General features: G+C 45.0%; 1 protein-coding gene across 1 annotated transcript in view; it reads left to right on the plus strand.

The window, feature by feature from the left end:
• The window catches only part of DENND1A (DENN/MADD domain containing 1A), a 341,344-nt gene that overhangs the window by 277,754 nt on the left and 45,139 nt on the right, over positions 1–18,451 (plus strand). Inside the window, 3 exon segments of the mRNA XM_015418453.1 lie at positions 15,091–15,192; positions 16,119–16,222; positions 17,111–17,147. Coding sequence (XP_015273939.1) covers positions 15,091–15,192; positions 16,119–16,222; positions 17,111–17,147 — 243 coding nt within the window.

The raw sequence follows: 18,451 nt of genomic DNA on the forward strand, positions 1-18,451 counted from the left end.
GCAAATGTACTGTAGAATGGGGCAGGGGGGAGATTAGTTGGTTATGTTTTGAAAGAAAAGTACTGGGATTCACAGAAGCATTATGCTCAGTTTTGCACAACTCAGGCTCGTAAATAATAACCTGAATAATAATAATAAGCATTTCTGTATCAGTTAAAGTGCATCAAAGAATCCCATATGGCAGGTCATTATTATTATTCCCATGTTGCTCTTGGGGAGATGGAGGCTAAGTGGAACTGATCGTAGGGATCTGGAAGTGCTGACAGAACTCCTCTGGTTACAGGGCTCATCTGAAAGATCCGGTATTTACCTGCAGTGCCCCAAATAATCTGAAAACCCAGGACAGCCAAAGAATAGCCAGCTCTCATATGGTGACTGTATCAGAGGCCCTCATCCCCAGTTCTTGGGAACGAGGTGGGTCACTACTGAAGACGGGGCTTCCTCACTCCTGATGCCTAATTTATGGCATATTCCCTCTTTGTAACAACTTGCGTGATGCCACCGGGCACAAGGTGCTCTCGGCTCCAGGAGAAACCTTTCCATTCAGTGTTCGGTTGACGTCTTCTTGTATGTGTGTGTGTGTGTGTGTGTGTGTGTGTGTGTGTGTGTGTGTCTATGTTGCTGTGTACTCCTTTACTGTGCTGATCGTTTTTTTTGAGATGTGCTGTATTTATTGAATTATCGTGCAACTAATTCTTCCTTCCTGCCCTGTGCAGTTCTAGTGAGCCTGGTTTCACTGTATCGTATTGACGGTATTTAGTGTGTTAACCAGGAACTTTTCCATAAGCAAACAAATTAAAACTGCCACTTGTTAAAAAGATGCTGAAGAAGCTTGTGGCTGAGTTGGAATTTGAACCTGGGGCTTTCCTGGTCATGCTTCACCAGGTGGGGAATTACCTTGAAGACTTGAGGCAGAGACTTGCAGCTGATTGTGCTTGGCAGCAACGAATCGGTCAAATTCTGCATCAGCTAGAACTCTGCATAAGTTAAAATCAGTTACAGTGGGAATAATTACTAAACCCTGGAACAAATTTGCAGAACATATGAGGTCACAGCAGTGTTCTCTGAAGTAAGTTAGGCTGAATAAATACCACTAGCAAAAAACAGATACTGATTCTTGATGTGATCACAAGAGGAATGTGGCGGATCAGACTGCAAGAAAATTGTGACAAATGTATCAGAGGAAGTGCCTCCCCCCACTGGAAGAAACTGGGCCCTCCCGGCTGCTTAATGATGAAGTCTTCAAGACCTACAGTGTCCCTGGATTTTAGCGAAGGGCTGGCCGTGTGAATTCTTCTGCAGACGGATTGGCTGAATCGTGCTCCTCGAAGGAGCTGCGTTAATCTAGTAAAATGGCTGGGGAAAGTTTCCTTACCTGCTAATTGAGCGCCTTGCTTTCTCTTCCTTTCCTTCCATGATGAGCTGCTTTTGGCAAAGACATATTTCTGCTGTGACTGAAATATGCATTTTGTAAATTGTAACTTTCCTTGCTATTTAAATAAGCCATGTATGTACAGCGTGAGAGATTTATGCAGATAACAGCTGGAGAGCTGCCACGTTAAAAAATTCCAATGGGTGGAAAAATGTCTTTCGCAAGTCACTGAAGGTGCATTATGAAGTAGACACCTTTATGGTAATTGGGAGCCCTGTTTCTGTCTTGCCTCCATTATTATTATTTTTTGGAATACAATTAATGCATCACGTGCGCTTCACCTGGTCTCTCCTCGTTTACCTCTGACACCTCCTTGATGTTTAGACGCTTGTTTGTTCCTCTGCTTTGAACTTCATTGCTGGTAATAGAGATGAGGGGCTTTTCTAATAATGTATTTCCCATTAAAAAGATACAATTAGTGTGCATTGTTAGGGAAACAATATACATATTGAAGTGCATTTAAGCCTTTTACTGATTTGTTCTGAAGATCATGGCATGAATTGTGTAAAGATTTTGGAATCGACAAATATCCAATGAAAAGTCAGTTCATGGGAATGAATTGTACAGAGAAGATACGGGGGGGAGTACATAAAAGAAGGCTGACAACTCTAAAAATACATTAATAATGCATATAATTTGAAGTGATTTTATTTTTGTACAGCTGTAGAAATATGAGCTGCAAAACTGGGGGCGTGTTGCAGATTCCTAGTTTGACTGCAGACATTTGAATATTATGACTGGGGTAGGGGGGTGTTGGTGGGAGGCAGCTGGAAGAGACTGGAGTGCTCCATGCTTTGCGGCAATTATCTTTGCAGCAGGCACATTGTGAATTTGTGACCTGCAGACGTGTTCATGTCATAGGTGGTGTGGGTTTTAACATTATCCTTGCAAAAATATGACTGGAGGGATCGTCTTAAATCCCATCTTTATAGTTCAGGAATTGAGAACTGAGTGTAGGAAGATGTGACACATGAAGGTGATTATACTGAATCAGAGCATTGGACTATCAAGGTTCATATTGTCTACTCTCACAGTGTCTCCCCAAGGTCTCAGGTAGAGGTCCTTCACATAATCTTCTTGCTACCTGATCCTTCTAACTGGAGAGGCTGGGATTGAACCTGGGACCTTCTCCATGCTAAGCAGATTCTCTGCCACTGAGCCATGTGCCCCCTCCTAAAGGTCTGGTTGCAATGTGGACCCAAAACTCCAAGATCAAAGCCTGTGTCTTTACCTGCTGGACCACACATGACTAAGGATTCTGCTGTTAACTGGATCTCTTGGTAAATAAAGGACTTTCAGGATACTTGAAATGAAACAGGAAATCAGAATAGCTATTTGGCTTGATTTAGTATTCTGGTTCCAAAAAAATTCTCCTTTCCAACAGCTTCAGATACCAAAGACAAGCCAGGTGTTTAAATGGCATAATTGTACACCACAGTGTTTCAGGCATAGGTTCAGCTGTACACAGTTGAGGGCTGATAAACAAAACATGGGAAGCCCAGTAGACCCCAAGCTGACCCCAATTAAAACACAAATTTCTTTGCTCTGCGTCCTAATGGATGAGGAGCATATTGCTGCCTTTAAGGAAGCTCAGTTTAGTTAATGGGCAAATCTTATTTCATTATCTTCTGCCTTCTCCTTCGTGTTAACTACACCTAATTAAATAAGAGTCAGTGTCCTGTGGCTTGCAGTGGGGGATGTGTTGCAGGCTGTGTCAGATCTGTTCTTGATGTCATTACATCAGGGCATTTTTTTTGTCACATTATTCTTGTGTTCCTCAATAAGTGGCCCACGGGCCATGTTGGGCCCACCAAGCTTGTGTAACTGCCCTGCTGAAAGACTTTGTTTCTCCCCTTCCTTTCCAGTGGCGTCTTGTTCCATAATCCCCTCCTTCCTTCCTTAGACAAGGGGGAATTAAGGACTGTTCTACTTCTTTCTTTGGCTGTGGTTGTATGCACCTGCCCTTAGCTGTCTTCTTGTTCACTCTCCAAATATGACAATTTTGATATCAAGATATGTCTTCTTGAGGGAGGACTGTGGCAGTCACTATACACAGGTCTGCAGATTGCATGCAGTTGAAACATTTTTAGCAGTCGCATTCATAGTCTGTTGCCTTAGCACTGCTAAGAACCCCTGCAAAGCATAGGCAGCGACCAAAGCTGAGGCTAACTGTACATAGGTGAAAACACAGTCCTTCCCTTCAGGCTGAGCAGCCTGTCACGGTATTGCCACAAAGCTGAAAATTACTTGAAGGACTGTGAATGACAACAGTCAGGACATCAACTCAGACGAGAACATTCTTCCAAAGTGCACAGATGTTGCCATAGTATCTGTTCTCTTTCCTTGCCACTTTCAGCACACCTAACGTACATGAGCCATACAGTTCTCTCCGATTACTTCAGTATTTTGCAGCACACTGATTACCCATCTTCATGTATTATGGGGGAGGGACATGGCAGCTTCTTGGTCCTTACTTTTTGAAGGGGGCTCATGTGGCACATAAATGACTGTGCATTGGAGCAGCCGGTCACAGAGCAAACTAGAGGTGAAGCAACTAGAGGTGAAGCAACTCTGGACTGGGTTCTGAGTGGGGGCTTAAGACCCGGGGTGAAATGTACATGTTGTTGCATCAGTCGGAAACAGTGACCATAATGCTATTAAATTCAGCATTCATGTCAACAGAAAGTTGCTCCCAAAGTCCAAACCGATCACTTTTAATTTCAAAAAAGAGAAGTTTGCTAAAATGAGGGGAATAATTAAAAAAAAGAAAGTTGAAAGGAAGAATTAAGAGAGTCAAAGGAAGGCAAGTAAAATGATTAGGGGATTGGAGCACCTTTCCTTTGAGGAAAGACTGGAGAGTCTTGGCCTTTTCCATCTAGAAGAAGTCGGCTGGGGGGAGACTTGATAGAGGCCTATAATATTATGCATAGTGAGAAAGGGAAGCTTTTTTCCTCCCTGTTCCATAATACCAGAATCTTGGGGCCACCTAATGAAATTGTTGGGAAATAGGTTGAGGACGGACAAAAGAAAATGGTTCTTACTTAGTGAGCAATTAAACTGTGGAGTTCACTGCCAGTGGAGGCAGTGATGGCCAGAAGCACAGGTGGCCTTAAGAGGGAGTTAGACAGATTCAGGGAGGAGAGGGCTACTAGCCATGGTGACTGAAGGGGAGCCTCCATCTCTACAGAGGCAGCAAACTTCTGAATACCAGTGCCGAGAGGCAACAGTAGGGGAGGAGAGGGCCTCAGACGCCACTCCCTTTTTGTTTGACACTTCAGGGCAGCTGGTTGGATGCTGTGTGAAGCGGTATGCTGGACTAGATGGGCCATTGGTATAATCCAGCAGGCTGTTCTTATCCAGTACAGAGCTGAATTGCTGAGTTCAGGAATCACTTAGGAAGGCTAAACTAGTTACTTATCCAGCTCTGCAGGATATGGTTCCTAGGAAACCTGAGCAGACCTCCTCAAGAATATACTGAGCAGAATAAGCCACTTTGTTCCCCACTCACATATTATGGTGTACATCAGCTCTGTGGTGTTAACCTTAATTAGTTGTGATAAGGATCTTTGGGTATAGTAGAAGTGCAAATAATAAAGAAACCTTGTGAAGTCTGGGTCTGCTCTGTGTTTGGATGGGCAGTGTTCTTGGAGTCCTATTTAAGCTGTCTTGAGTTCCAGGAAGAAAGAACGGTGGGGAGGTAAGTTAAATAGTACAAAAATTGGGCCTCCGCCACCCTTAGACCCATCATAGGTTCAGCTGGTCTCTGGATCTTCCCACCAGTTCTGCCTCACTGAGCCTAGTATGTGCTTTTCATCTGCAAGCAGACTTATCTTGAAAAGTGCACCCATCAGTTGTGGAATTGTGCTACATGTGCAGAAGAAACAAAAGCACCCAACACATCTGCAGACCTTCTAGTAGGTAGTTTTCTTCCTGGAGCGTTGGGAGCATCTTTGCTATGAGGTTGAAGTCATGTTGTTGAATTATCTCTGATACGATTGACCCATTGGTTGTAGTGTGTGGCACATTCCAGATGCTGGAGTTGCATGTTCTTCTCTTTCACACTACAGTTTAGGAGGGAAGCTGTGAAATGGCCTCTTTCACAATGTAACTTTAAAAAGCAAATATTCATCTTGTATATGAATTGACAGCACTTCAATGCTGCCTCCTAACAAAAGTTCTGGAGGAAATTCAGGGCATTGCAAAAGAAGCAAAATAGCACATTTGAAGCATCCAAAGATGAAGCAGTTGAATCTATTAGATGTTGTTTTATTTATGTTCATCTTGTTTAAAACAAAATTATTCCGAGGAGAAACTCTGTTTGCAAGCCTGACCTGTTAGTGAAGTTGCCTTATGCTGAGTCAACCTGTTAGTTCCTCTAGCTCAGTATTTTTTCCTTGAAACTGGCAGTGGCTTTCCAGGTTCTTGGGCAGAGAAAAGTCTTTCGCAGCACTTGCTGCCAGAGATTCTTTAGCTGAAGATACCAGAGAATGGTTCTGAGACCTTCTGCTTGCAAAGCAGCCGCTTAACCACTGAACCACTGCCCTTTCACATAAGAAGCTGCCTTCTTGAGCCAAGTGATAGGTTCACCTAGGTCAGCAAAGTTGTTTTGGGCTGCCCTGTGGGCTGTCCAGGGTCTCAGGTAAGGTCACATTGCTCAACATTACAGCCACTTGATTTACATATTCATCTTTAGTCCAGGACTAGTATTAAAAAAATAATTCCTTATATTCAAAAGTTGCTTTCTGGCAGCACTAAATGATCCAGGGAAACTGTTTAATTGTACTGTAATTTAGTGAATGTTGTCTGGCCTATTTTTAAGGCAAGGTAAAGCTGTGAAACTAGGAGCCTGGCCAGAAGCTTCTGACCTGAGCAAATGTTACATGCAGTCAGCATCAGAAACTTTTAAACAATCCACAAACCTTCATATGGGTAAAAATCGTAACAGTGCAGTGAAAATATTTCATTGCAGTTGAACAGCCAGAGTCTCTTAACAGACACCAAGGCACACATGTACATATAGCCAGCAACACGATGGACTTGTCAAAAGAATTAATTCTAGATCTGTTTTTAAAATCAGCATCTATCTCTGCAACTCTGTTCAGAAGATGAGAGAGAGAATGAGGTTTGAGAATCCTGTATTCTATCTCCGTGGAGCTGATATCTCCTCCCCCCACAAGTATGAATTAGAATCATAAGAGCAATCATGTCCCTCCTCAACCTCCTCTTCTCCAGACTAAAAATACCTAGGTCCCTCATATGGCTTGGTCTCCAGGCCCCCGATTATCCTCGTCGCTCTCCCACTCTTATTCTGTCCACATCCTTTTTTAAGTGAGGCCTCCAGAACTGCACACAATATACTCCAGGTGCAGCCTGACCAGTGCGGTGTACAGTGGGACTATGACATCTTGTGATTTGGATGTTATGCCTCTGTTGATACACCCCAAGATCGCATTAGCCTTTTTTGTCACTGCATCACACTGGCTGCTCATATTTAACTTACGGTCCACCCATACCCCATGATGTTGTTCACACACACTGCTACTCAGAATTAGATGAACACAGCATAGCCTGGATTCTTGCATGTGTTGAGAGGGCTCACCTCCCTGTGGCACTGCAGCTGTTTCCTCTGTTTCATGTAGATGTATTAGAGGGAAAGAAATACTGGTAATTTCCCTGCTGGTGGTTGTTTTCTTGGCACTGCAAGAAAAATATCTAAATTTGCTTTCTATTGCCCGCAGTCAAAAATCCCTTTTTGTGGGCATAAGTGAACAAAAGTCTGTGGATCTGTGTATGTTGAGCTGTGGTTGTGTAAGGGCTTTGGCTGAGCACATCATTTTAAACTTCCAAGGGAAATCAGCTGAAACAGTCAAGTCTGAGTAGAGAGGAGCAGTAGTAGAGGAGTAGTCCAAGAACCAGTATGATATATTGGCCTTATCAGCTGTGGGCGGTGAGCTATAGTGCTGGTGAGGCAGGAGAACCCTGCTCCAAGACAGTGCAGTTTGGCCTCCTAAGACAGGTCAACAAATCCTGGGAACTCTTCTATTGGCCTGTTCGCCTCTCCTTCAGAGCAGAAGAAATGGCTATATGAGTTGGCTGCATCAGTATCTCACAGCAATATCATTCTTCCAAATGGGTTTTCATTGGGCCCGGATGAGTTCTAATGTTCCATGTCGAACATAAGACAAGAGCCAGTTACTCTGGCTAAACCATTTATTCTGTTTTTTCCTTAAGTTTGATACATAACATTCGGCCACCCAGCTGACGTGAAGACAGTGGTCGTATTAAAAGCAGAGGTTGCAGTGAATTCCCAAGCAGTTATGTGAACCCAGTTTCAGAATAGAAATGACAGACATACGTACCAGCAGACTGAAAGCTGGCTTGTCCGTTGGTGCAGTTTCTACTTAATGTTTCTACAACCATTTTTTTCAGAGTTCAGCAGAAGAAAGAAAGCTTATGCTTTGATGGCCCACGGTAAGGATGATTCCAGGGCAGCCCCACGGCTTTATAAAGGTCATGTTTGTCTTCACAACCCATTGATGGCTAAAGTAACACAGCAGTTTTGGAGGTGAATTGTAACCACTTCAGCACCACCCCTTGTACTAAGAGTTATTTTGGTTTGTAGAAACATGCCTAAACCATATATGGAAGCTATTCACACAAATGACTTTTTTTTTTTTCACACAAATGACTTGATCCCATGGGTCTCTGTCAACTGGCTATGTCACAAGCAGCCACCGAAAGGCACTTAAAATTGTAGGCCTCATGGGGATCCTGAGAAAGATTGTCTTTGGGCCAAATTAGTTGTGACTTTTTTTGCGAGTTTGGCCAGGGTTCCTCCAACACTGACCCTCATTCCCCTCAGTCAGATGACTCCTATTGGGAACCAGGGCTTTTTTTGTAGAAAAAGCCCAGCATGATAGGCCACACCCAACAGCAGAAACTCATTAGCATATTAGGCCTCACCCCTGACAGTACAGCTCATTAGCATATTAGGCCACACCCCATGCCTTCCCTTGGCTTGCCCGGGCACCTTGCAGTTGCGGGGCACCCGGGCAAGCCCCCCCTTGAAGGGGGCAAGCCGGCCCTTGGACAGGCCTGGGAAGGCACAGGGAGGCATTTAAATGCCTCCCTGATCCTTCCAGGGGGCTCCCTGGCCTGTCCACCTCAGAGTCGCCGGGGGGGGGCACTCTCCAGGCCTTCCCTCTGTAGCCACACATGCAGAGGTTTTGGCTGTAGTGGACGTGGCCAACTCTGAAGCCAGCCAGAACTCCGTTCCTGTCCAAAAACTGGGAACTGTTGGGAACTAATTTCCCAAGTGCCACTGGGGCCCAATTAGGATTGGGACCACAGGATGATAGGGAGAAGGAGATTCAGCCTCCCCTCTGCCTGGCTGTTTTCCTTACCCAAAATTGTCCAGAGGAAGCAACATTTGTTCCGTTCCTGTTTGGGTTGGGAAAACGAGGGGTGGGGGTCAGAGGGAGACCGAAAGCACTTCTCTTCCCCACACCATGGTCCTGATCCTAATTGGGCCTCTGTGGCACTTGGGCAATTCGTTGCCAGCAGCTGTCACCTGACTGAGAGGAATGAGAGTTGCAAAAAAAAAAAAAAATGGTCACATCTAGTTTGGTCCCCAGGTTTGAGAGGCCAGCCCCTTGGGATTGTGATAATGTTACCATTCCAAAATTGCACTTTCACAGCTGTGGCTTCACCACTCTTAAAAACTGCACAAGGAGCATTTTTCAGTTCCATTTACCTCATCATACCTTTTGGGGGAAGGGCAGGATGGCATGCCACATTTTTCAGATGACCCTATGCCGTGTGAGGCACTTGTAGGCGGTTTCTTCAACCTGCCTCCCCACCTGACCCCAGAATGGTACCGTGCTTTGTGTTACAGAGGAGTTGAAGCTCCTTGACTAGCCTTTGTTTGGACCCTCTTATTCCTGGGATGTGTGGGGTTAAGCATCTCACTAGCCTCCTGGAGGAAAGGTGGCGGTCAGGTACTCAGGTGTTAACTTGCAAGCCATGTCAGTCAGTCACTGAGGAGCCAGATCAGCCGCTGTTCTGGGGTAGAGATTACCAAGCTTAATGATGAGCAGCTCTAAGCTGCAGCTGATGCCAGCCCCTTCCCCCTTTCCACCTAATTAGCCTCATTAATGAGCTCTTCTGCTCTCCATAGAGAGGGTGTCCTCCCTGGAATAGAGGCAAAAATACCTCTCCCAGGTAGATGTGCTGAAACCTTTAATTATGGTCTGCATCTGCAAAGCCCCTCATGGCTGTGAGGCGGAGGTGGATGGGTGAGGGTGTTTAACTGGAATGGTGCCTTGTTTACAATGGCCATTACATGAATGGTTAACTCTTAAAATACCCCTAAACCTTCTTAAAAGAGTGGCATTAAGGCATGAGAGTGAGAGAGAGAGAAAGATCAGGCCCTCAAAGATTATCCAGCTTTTAAATAACATGGTGTGAGCATATGTGTAATGCGAGTCTCTGGCCCAGTGGAAAGTGTATTACAGTAAAAAGAAAAAAGCACTTAAATGTGTTTTTATTGCCACGTTTTATTGCATTGCTTGGTATATATGTGGTAAATTTTCTGGCAAGTTTTTTTTTTTAATTTTTAAAAGCAGTTGTTAGTACTCTAGCTTTGCAGTAGTAAAATATCCTGTTAGATTTCTGTCTATAAAACAAACGGATGATCCTACGTGATGCACGGTAGCCTTGTTCAGACAAAGCATCGTTTGTGGTGGAACAAAGTTATTCGCTCATCAAAAAGGACTTGAACAGAAGCTAAATTGCTCCAGGAAGCCTGGCTTGGTTGTTGGAGGGAAAATACTGATACCAGACTCACTTTGTTACTGGACTCTGAGCTACTTAAAAAATGTTCTTGTTCATAATTCAAAGCTGTGCAATCCCTGTAGAGAGGATTCTGCTTTGATAGGGTCAGAGTCTTCAACAACCCCCCCCCCCTTACTGAACTGAATGACCAGTGTGGCTTTTAATTTGTTCTTCATCTACATTTCTAGCTTCCTGAGTCTCAGGGGTGTGTGTCAATACTTGACAAGCAAGAGATGCATGGTTGAGAGAGGTATCCGTGAAATATGTTTAAAACCTTCCCCCCTTTTTTTCTGATTTAGACCTATCCAATAAAAGCCAAGGCAAGTAACAATGTTTTGCGGACTTTCTGGTGGATGCTGAGTTTTTTTGGCATTTTTCTGAGAAAAGGGAATTCCACAGCTGCCGGCTGTTGCCAAGAGAGGGTGTGTTTGCATGCATGTGTTCTGTAGACTTGGCACACGGATGGTGTGATCAGGAGGGCTCTCAGTGACATAACCAAAAATACTGAAACAAGCCAAATTTAGCAGGTGTTGGAGGAACACACAAGGAGCTGTTATGCATGTCTTGTGTTTTTTTACCATGTGTGTGTGTGTGAAAAAAAAGCACCAGCCAGTTCTGTAGTGGTAGCTTTAGCACAGGTTCTGACATCAGTGTGGAGTGTAATTCTGGTGCAGGTAAGCATGACTTCACAGGATGAGAATCATCACTGCGTGCATTTGAGTTTCGAGGGGAGCATCTCAGTGCCTTTTGGCCCTCTGACTAGTTGCCCATCTGCTGTCTGTCAGAATGCGTTAGGAGTGCATTTGGACTCGTGCCCCAGAGTTTCAGCACTGAGCTGGTCATGTGTTTGTCTCCACGACAACTCGAGGAGATGTGTAAACGGCCGTGCTCTGAGCCAGATGCTTCTCTGTTCATGTGATCTAACTAGATGGGAGCTTTCCCCCTCCCCTGTTGTGATGAAGCTCATTGATGTTGCCCTGTTTCCATGGCTAAAGCCTGTGAGGAAGCTGTCATTGGGGGGGGGGAGAGATCACATGACGGGACTTGCAGCAAAACATCCCTTCCTGCACTGTGCACAAGTGCCAGGAGAGCTAGTCCCCTTCTCAAACTCCAGAAGTCACCCTGTGAAGTTCTGGCAAAGGGGAGCCTCTGAGAAGTAGAGATCTGGACTCTGAAAATGTCTTAGATTCTTTTGTTGCTCTATGTTTCATGGTGGGGGATGATAAAATATCTGGATTATTATTATTTTTGGTCACTTAACAAGATGGTAAAAGTCACACTTTGTTCTAGAGGGCAGACGTTGGGGCACAAACTCTCTGGCTTCCTCTGGACACTCTTCTTTGGTGGGTAAAAGTGACAGAAGCTCAAGTCCCGCATAACTTTCACCTACCCTTTCCCATTTATTCCCGGGCAGCCATGGGCTCTGCTCGCTGTTGTACGCTCTTTGCCTTTCCTTTGTGGTTTGGGTGGCTCAACTGTACGTTGTCCCCCCCCCGGCCCCCTAAGACAGGTTTTGCTTCAGCCAAGTGCAAGGATTTCAGCTGCAGAAGGATGCTGTTCTTTTGACACCGGTCCGGTGACCCTGGCTGCTCTCCTGCGAATAAGATACCCATCATAAATACATTGCATTTCATTGGATAATTAGGTTTCCTTGGAGACCATTACACCGCAAGAGCAGAGAAATGTGACCTTTTCCCAGCTACCTTCCGTCGCCACCTTTGATTAACCCTCCTGGAGGACCTAATAGCTCCAGCTTCTAAGCCTGCCCTCTTCCCCAGCCCGTTCTCTCCTGTGAGGCTGCATGTCTCATTGCATACTCAATTAGCAAATGGGATTTTCTAGTCCAGGGATGGCTGCCTTGCCCAACTGCCAAAGCAAGGGAGGCCAAAGCAGATTATTACCCCTGCCATAGTGCTTTGCGGTGTACATGGGTAGAAAAGAATTGAGGTGTCAGTTATAGGGGGAGCTCGGCTACTGACCCACGCCAACATAGAAGCTTTAATGTTTGATTGTAAGAGCAGCTCATCATCAGCTCTGCCAACACAGAGGGTGTAAACTCCTTTACTGGAGGGTCATACAATGCAGTGTTGTGTTTGCTGGGCTTTCCATAGGAATGGTCCAGGCTGCCCAGTGCAATGGGGCTAATTTGGATGGCTCCTGGTAACCCTTTCGGCTCCTCAATTTGGGAATGCTTGCAAAGAGAAAAGGGGCAGAAGCAACCTTAGATTTCAAAACTCAGTCTCACATTGTGAACTTAAACCATTAAATAAAATATTCTCTTAAAATAGTTGAAGCATAAAGGAGATGGGGGTCTGTTGGGTCTAATTAAGCACGTGGGCCATTTATTCTTGATGGGCCTCTCTTCTGGCCTCTGGTAGTTGAGGCTTTTTGCGTAACAGAAATCCTTCAAGTCAAAACCTCCTCTGCAGATTCATTTTCTTCCATCTTAATAGACTTTGTATGCAAAATTTATAATCCAGTCTGATATAAGCAGATACAGCTACATAAATCTCTGCAATAGCCATTCCTGGCCTTATACCCTGTTGTGTCCTTAACTGTCTCAGAGACTTTTCCTGTACATGTAAAAGTTCCATTGTGGCTTTAGTATACCTAAAGGTACTTTATGAGCACAAAGCATTTAGAAATGTTTGTAGAATTCTGCCCTGGAATGGGCAGCAGGGGAGAGATAAACGGAAGTATCTCTTGTCTTCCAGCAATGGTGACATGGAAAATAGTCGCCTATGCAAATTGCACTGTGAATCTGGTTATTTTTCATCAGATGCAAACTAGTAGACATCTCGTTTTGCTACTTCTTTATTGTCTTAACTGGCAACAACCTTAGAAATGAGGAAATTGTCAGCCAGAGCAAAACCTGTGTCAAGCCAGTTCTCCCCCTCCCCTCTCAATTTATCTCCCAATGGTGGTGGCTGCTTTTGCCTACCTTGTTAGTGCTGCATCAGATTCCTGTATACCTTTTATGTTGTCCTTATCACCATCAGACTAAAAGACATCCCCTAATCCTCTTCACAGGCTAATTTACGAGGGGTGCTGGCTGGGTTGCCCTATGGCTTGGGTCAGGGGTGTGTGTGTGTTTGTGTCTGTTTCAAGATTGCTTTTGGGGTCCCTGTCATCACTGTGGATGTGCCTAGAAGATGGGACCAATGGACAGCATGTAAAATGGTGGCACCTTCTGTTCTCTGCCACCCAAGCCCTTGATCAATCGCATGCTCTGCTGACATCAATAGACTGCATAATCACAAATATCATTTATCTGTGGCATATTTAGCATCCATGTATTCCAAACACCTCATATTATGCTCCTTTACATTTATTTGTGTGAGCCATAGAGACTCTTTTGCAAACTGGAATACAGTTTATCCATTGTTGTCAAGGCCATCTGTTTTTCTCCAAACCACCACCAATATCCCCTTTGGTATGGGGTTGCCTGTTCCTCCCCACATCTGCCCCCCCCCCAAAAAAAAAGTTTAGAGCTGCTTAGCTGGAAAAACCTTCACCGGTTTTCACCAGACAAAGCTGTAGTTCCATGACACAGGCTTGCAGTACCATGCAGCTTAGGAGGGGGTTCGGCTGTAGGGGATGCTGCCGTTCCGCTGGGTCAGGGAGGGTGAATGGCACTGTCAGGATTTAAACTGCAGTTCACTGCTTGACCCTGTTGTCTGGAAATCTGTACCATAATCCACCTGCAGCAGAGAAGAGCCAAGAAGAGTCACTGAGAGATAAAAACATTTCCACTTGAAAGAAGAAGTTTTCTTGTTGGGCTTTTCTGTGGTGGTAGTGCTGGGGGGAGGCGAGAGAAAGGGAAATAATCTAGATTTACAGGAACAACAGTCCCATGCAATACTCCAAAGCCAGATCGCAAAAAGGGAGGGGGACTTGCTGGGTGTGCTGCCCGTTTGCCTGGCATGGAGTCTGGCCCCCTCCTGATGAAAAAGCACTGGATGTATTTTTTATTAGCGCATGAAAAGGCCTCCACATTAATTTTACATCAACGTAATTTTATTGCTCCTTATTACTGCCACTTTTGAAATGTCATAACTGTACTTACTTGCTATGCAGCAAATTTGTAAATTTAAGTGTGTTTGGGGGGGGGGTGAGGGCTGGGTACCCCTCTGGCAGATGTGTAGACAACTTTCCTCATTAACATAATTCATTACAAATGGATAAAAGTAGACAACTATAACAGTCTTACATTTTTTCTCCCAATGATTCAAAAAGAGGTGTTTCACCACATTTGAAAGATTAAAATCTTCTCTCTTTGAGTTCCCTGAGCAGGGATTCCAATTTACTCTGGTCCACTGAATGAAAAAGGCAAAGCGTTCCTGTTAGTGTGTGTGCCCGGGGGCATTTCCGAGCAAGTGGGGATCAGGGCTTCATTTGTGTCATCTGCTAGTGCTCTGGAACACGTGACTGAGAGTGCTTTTGAGCATATACAGAAGACCTTTCCTCTGCCTGTGGGGAACCCCAATCATCAGCCCCCCACACAGCAGAAGCAAACGGAAGAACTTCCAGATGAGAAGCGCTGTCTTCCAGGAGCTGAACATTTCCATTTTAAGGCAACAACTGGAGGATTGCTTCATTGGCCCATAAGACCAGTCTTCATTCGGTGCGCATGGAAGGAGTGGCCCTTTGTCTCTTACCCTAATCGACAGTGTGCTGTTTGCTGCAGGAAGACCTCTGAGGAGGCCTGACTCTTCATCGTGTTTGCCATAATGATTAATTTGGGACCCCACTGATTAGACATTATGCTTACTCGAGAATGTTTGGCAACATAGACACTCAGCCTCTGCTCTGTCTCTTTTTTCCAGGAGGAACCCATAACGTTCTGTGAGGAAACGTTTGTCTCCCACCGGTCAGCCACCACGCGGCAGTTCCTGCAGAATGCCATCCAGCTGCAGCTCTTCAAGCAGGTACCGCAGGTGGTTGCGGGAAGGAATGATCCCCGTTCCCCCCGCCACCCTCCTCACCCTGCCTTTGTGCTCTGTGATCTATACTGGGCCGCATCTTCTGAAAAACTGCTGGTTGCTTTGTTCCCTAATTAGTGTAATTTATGGGTCAAAATGGGATGCCTTCCACATTAATTTCCCCAGCCTAACTGATCATCCATTTTTAACAGGTTTTCCACCCCCCTTCTGTGTTTTGTAATATTAAACTTAACATGCTCTTCCTGGTGCGCTCTCTCTGGGTCATCATCACAAACGCCCTCTAGTTTTATAGAGCCGGCATGGCGGAGTGGATAGAGGGTCCGAGGAGGATCCTGGGAGACCTAGTTTTGAATCCCTGTTTCTACCATGGAGGCTTGCTGGGTGATCTTGGGCCGACTGCATACTCTCAGCTTGACCTACCTCACAAGGTTGTTGTCGTGAAAAACTGGAAGAGGGGAGAATGCTGTTCTAAGCTGCTTCGAGTCCCAACTGGGGAGAAAAGCAGGATGTCAGTAATAAGCACAAATATATACATGCTCTTGGGGAGGGGCTGTGGCTCAGTGGTAAAGTGCCTGTTTTTGCATGCCCCTAGTTCAACTCCACAGGGGTTGGGGAAGGCTTTTCTTTGCCCAGGATCCTGAAGAACAGTTGCCAGTCCAAGAGTGTGGGCCAGGCACGATATGGTCGTATAGGGCAGCTCGATATGTCCATCTGTCCATATGGGGGCCCCCATCAGTGGCCATTCAGCTAGCTTTTTCTTGCTGTCAATGAAAGAACATTTCCTTGCTCAGGGCATCTTGTTCCCTTAGGGGAGTGCTTTAGTGTGTACGTTGAAATATTGGGGGGGGGCATTCTTTAGTGCTGCAGAACAGCACAAATGAGCTTTTCTTGGTCTTTTTCCTTTGCTGCAGTTTATTGATGGCCGTCTTGATCTTCTCAACTCTGGAGAAGGTTTCAGCGATGTCTTTGAGGAAGAGATAAACATGAGTGAATATGCTGGTAAGCACTCCCTCAAGTTAGTCGGTTTCATTTAGGAACTGAGAGCCAAGGAGTCAGTCCTTGAAGTAAGGCTGGTGTGGGATGTCGGATTTCAAACACAGAGTTCTTGGCCTACAGCCTAGTTCATCTAAAGGCACCCGGGGGGGGGGGGTGACCCGAAACAGCAGATTTTCAGTCCCAAAATGGGGCTTCAGGTGGGGAGGACTGACCAGGAGCAGATATGGAGCTCAATGGCAGATGTCCATGCCAGAGAAGTTTCAAGTTGCACAAAGGCCCCCCCCCCCCCATCCCAGGATTAAGCCCTGGTTGTATCTCTTGGTGTAGTGTTATTGGGACCTCCCTAGTGCTGTAAAGGTAGAAACCAGGTGGAAAAAAACCACAAGACTTAATAGACATTGTGTCTGCAAAACTGAAAACTGCTTTTGAAAACATGTGAGGTATAGGTTCAGTAGGAGCCAGAATGAATAGTATCACCCCAAAAAACCAAAATACTCTCAGATTTTGTCTCTTGTGATCTTGCTTTGTGGGGATCATGAACTGCCTGGTGTGGTGGCTTTGGCAGCTGTCCAGGATGGTGTGTCAGCAGGTGGCTTTCAGATTCTGGGGTGCTGCCCTCTGGCTTTTGGAGTCAAGCCAAGAGCTCTGTGTCAGGTCATCCCAGAGAAGGGGCCTCCATGTATAACAGTTAGGAGGGGTGAGACAGGCACAAAGAAACCCCCGGAGCAGATTGCTATATTTAAGTGCACCTGCTAGCTATATTTAAATTCAGAAGAAACTGCTATCTTGCTAATTTTCCTAGTGTTTGTAGAGAGACTGGAGTAGATGCTGTAATGACTATGCTTTGGGAGCTGCTGCTGGGTTGAATGTGGTTCTCATCTCTGTGCTGTCTCCTTGTGTTAGGTAGCGACAACTTATACCATCAGTGGCTGTCGACAGTCAGGGTAAGTCTCCTCTACTGCTTGATGGTTCCTTTTTTTTTTGGCCCTTCTGCAGTTTTTGGTGTCACTTTTCAATGGCAACAGCACACAAGCCCCAGTTCCTGTTGAAAGACATGCTCTCCCCCATTCGAAATTCTGCTGTTGGTTCCACTGTACAGACAGTGATTTCCCCTCTATGAGTACACTGGACACAATGATTAATTTGTGTGTGTGTGTGAGAGAGAGAGAGAATCCCTGGTCTTAGTTTAATTGACACAAATTAACTGTGCCATATGATAAATATTTGTGAATAATATACCATAAATAGTTCCCTGGAGCTGACGGTAAATGATCCCTCCCTCTCAATACTAGACGTATTCAAGATAGTAATTGAAATGAGTTAATTAGCAGCAGCAACTTTTTACAATTGGAGCCACCAGCTTTTTCAAGCAGAGCTTCTGTAGTGGAGAGTTGATGTTCAGCCATCCCTGATTACTAGGGGTTCTGAGAGAAATAAAAGAAGACCTTCGAAAATATCACACCTGCTTTCCTGATGTTCCCACAGAATGCCAAATAATGTTCCAAGACAGGCAGAAAGAGAATACTATGAATTAATAAAAAAAAATGCCAGGGCTCACATGCGAAACCACTTGCAACAAGGTTTTCTAGAATCTCTTTCGTTCTCTCTCTTGTTAATTGCTATAAAAAGATCGCCATGTCTAGATAAGCTTCTTTTCTCTGTGTATGTAGTGGAAGAGGTGCTTATCCATCTCTTGTGTACAGTGAGGTTTTTAAAATCAAAATAATGCATTATGTAGCCAAAGTCAACAGTGTGCTGCAGAATAAATAAAACACTAACTGGGCTGCTCGATTATTCTTTCTGACATATCAGAGCCTTGCATGCCTTTCTGGCTATGTCCTTCTGGAATTACCTGTAGGTGGATTATGCCTCTCCTTTGTCCTGCCTTCATTCTCCTCCTGACCACAGCTAGGCTCTGCTTCTGATGGGGGTGTAAGGAAAAGTAAACACTTAGATGCAAAGAATGAGAGGAGGGCCTCCAGATACCGTTTCAGCCTGTGTGTGTGCACACTGTACCTGTTCCTGAAAGCATAAATGTCTGTGACTCAAGCTATTGGATTGTCCCAACCACTGATCAGACAAAATGGCGCCATCCACTGTATTATTTTTATGTTACTTGAAGCCACATCTTTTAAGAGGACCAGTTTGGAAATACCTACAGTTCTTCCTTATTTAGGAATGGGTTGGAATCTAGCAGGGGATTTCCATTGATGGAGGGTACACAGCAGCCCTGTGACTGCCACCCATT

This window comes from Gekko japonicus, unplaced genomic scaffold (assembly GCF_001447785.1).
Source record: "Gekko japonicus isolate JY-2015 unplaced genomic scaffold, Gekko_japonicus_V1.1 scaffold127, whole genome shotgun sequence".
NCBI lineage: Eukaryota > Metazoa > Chordata > Lepidosauria > Squamata > Gekkonidae > Gekko > Gekko japonicus.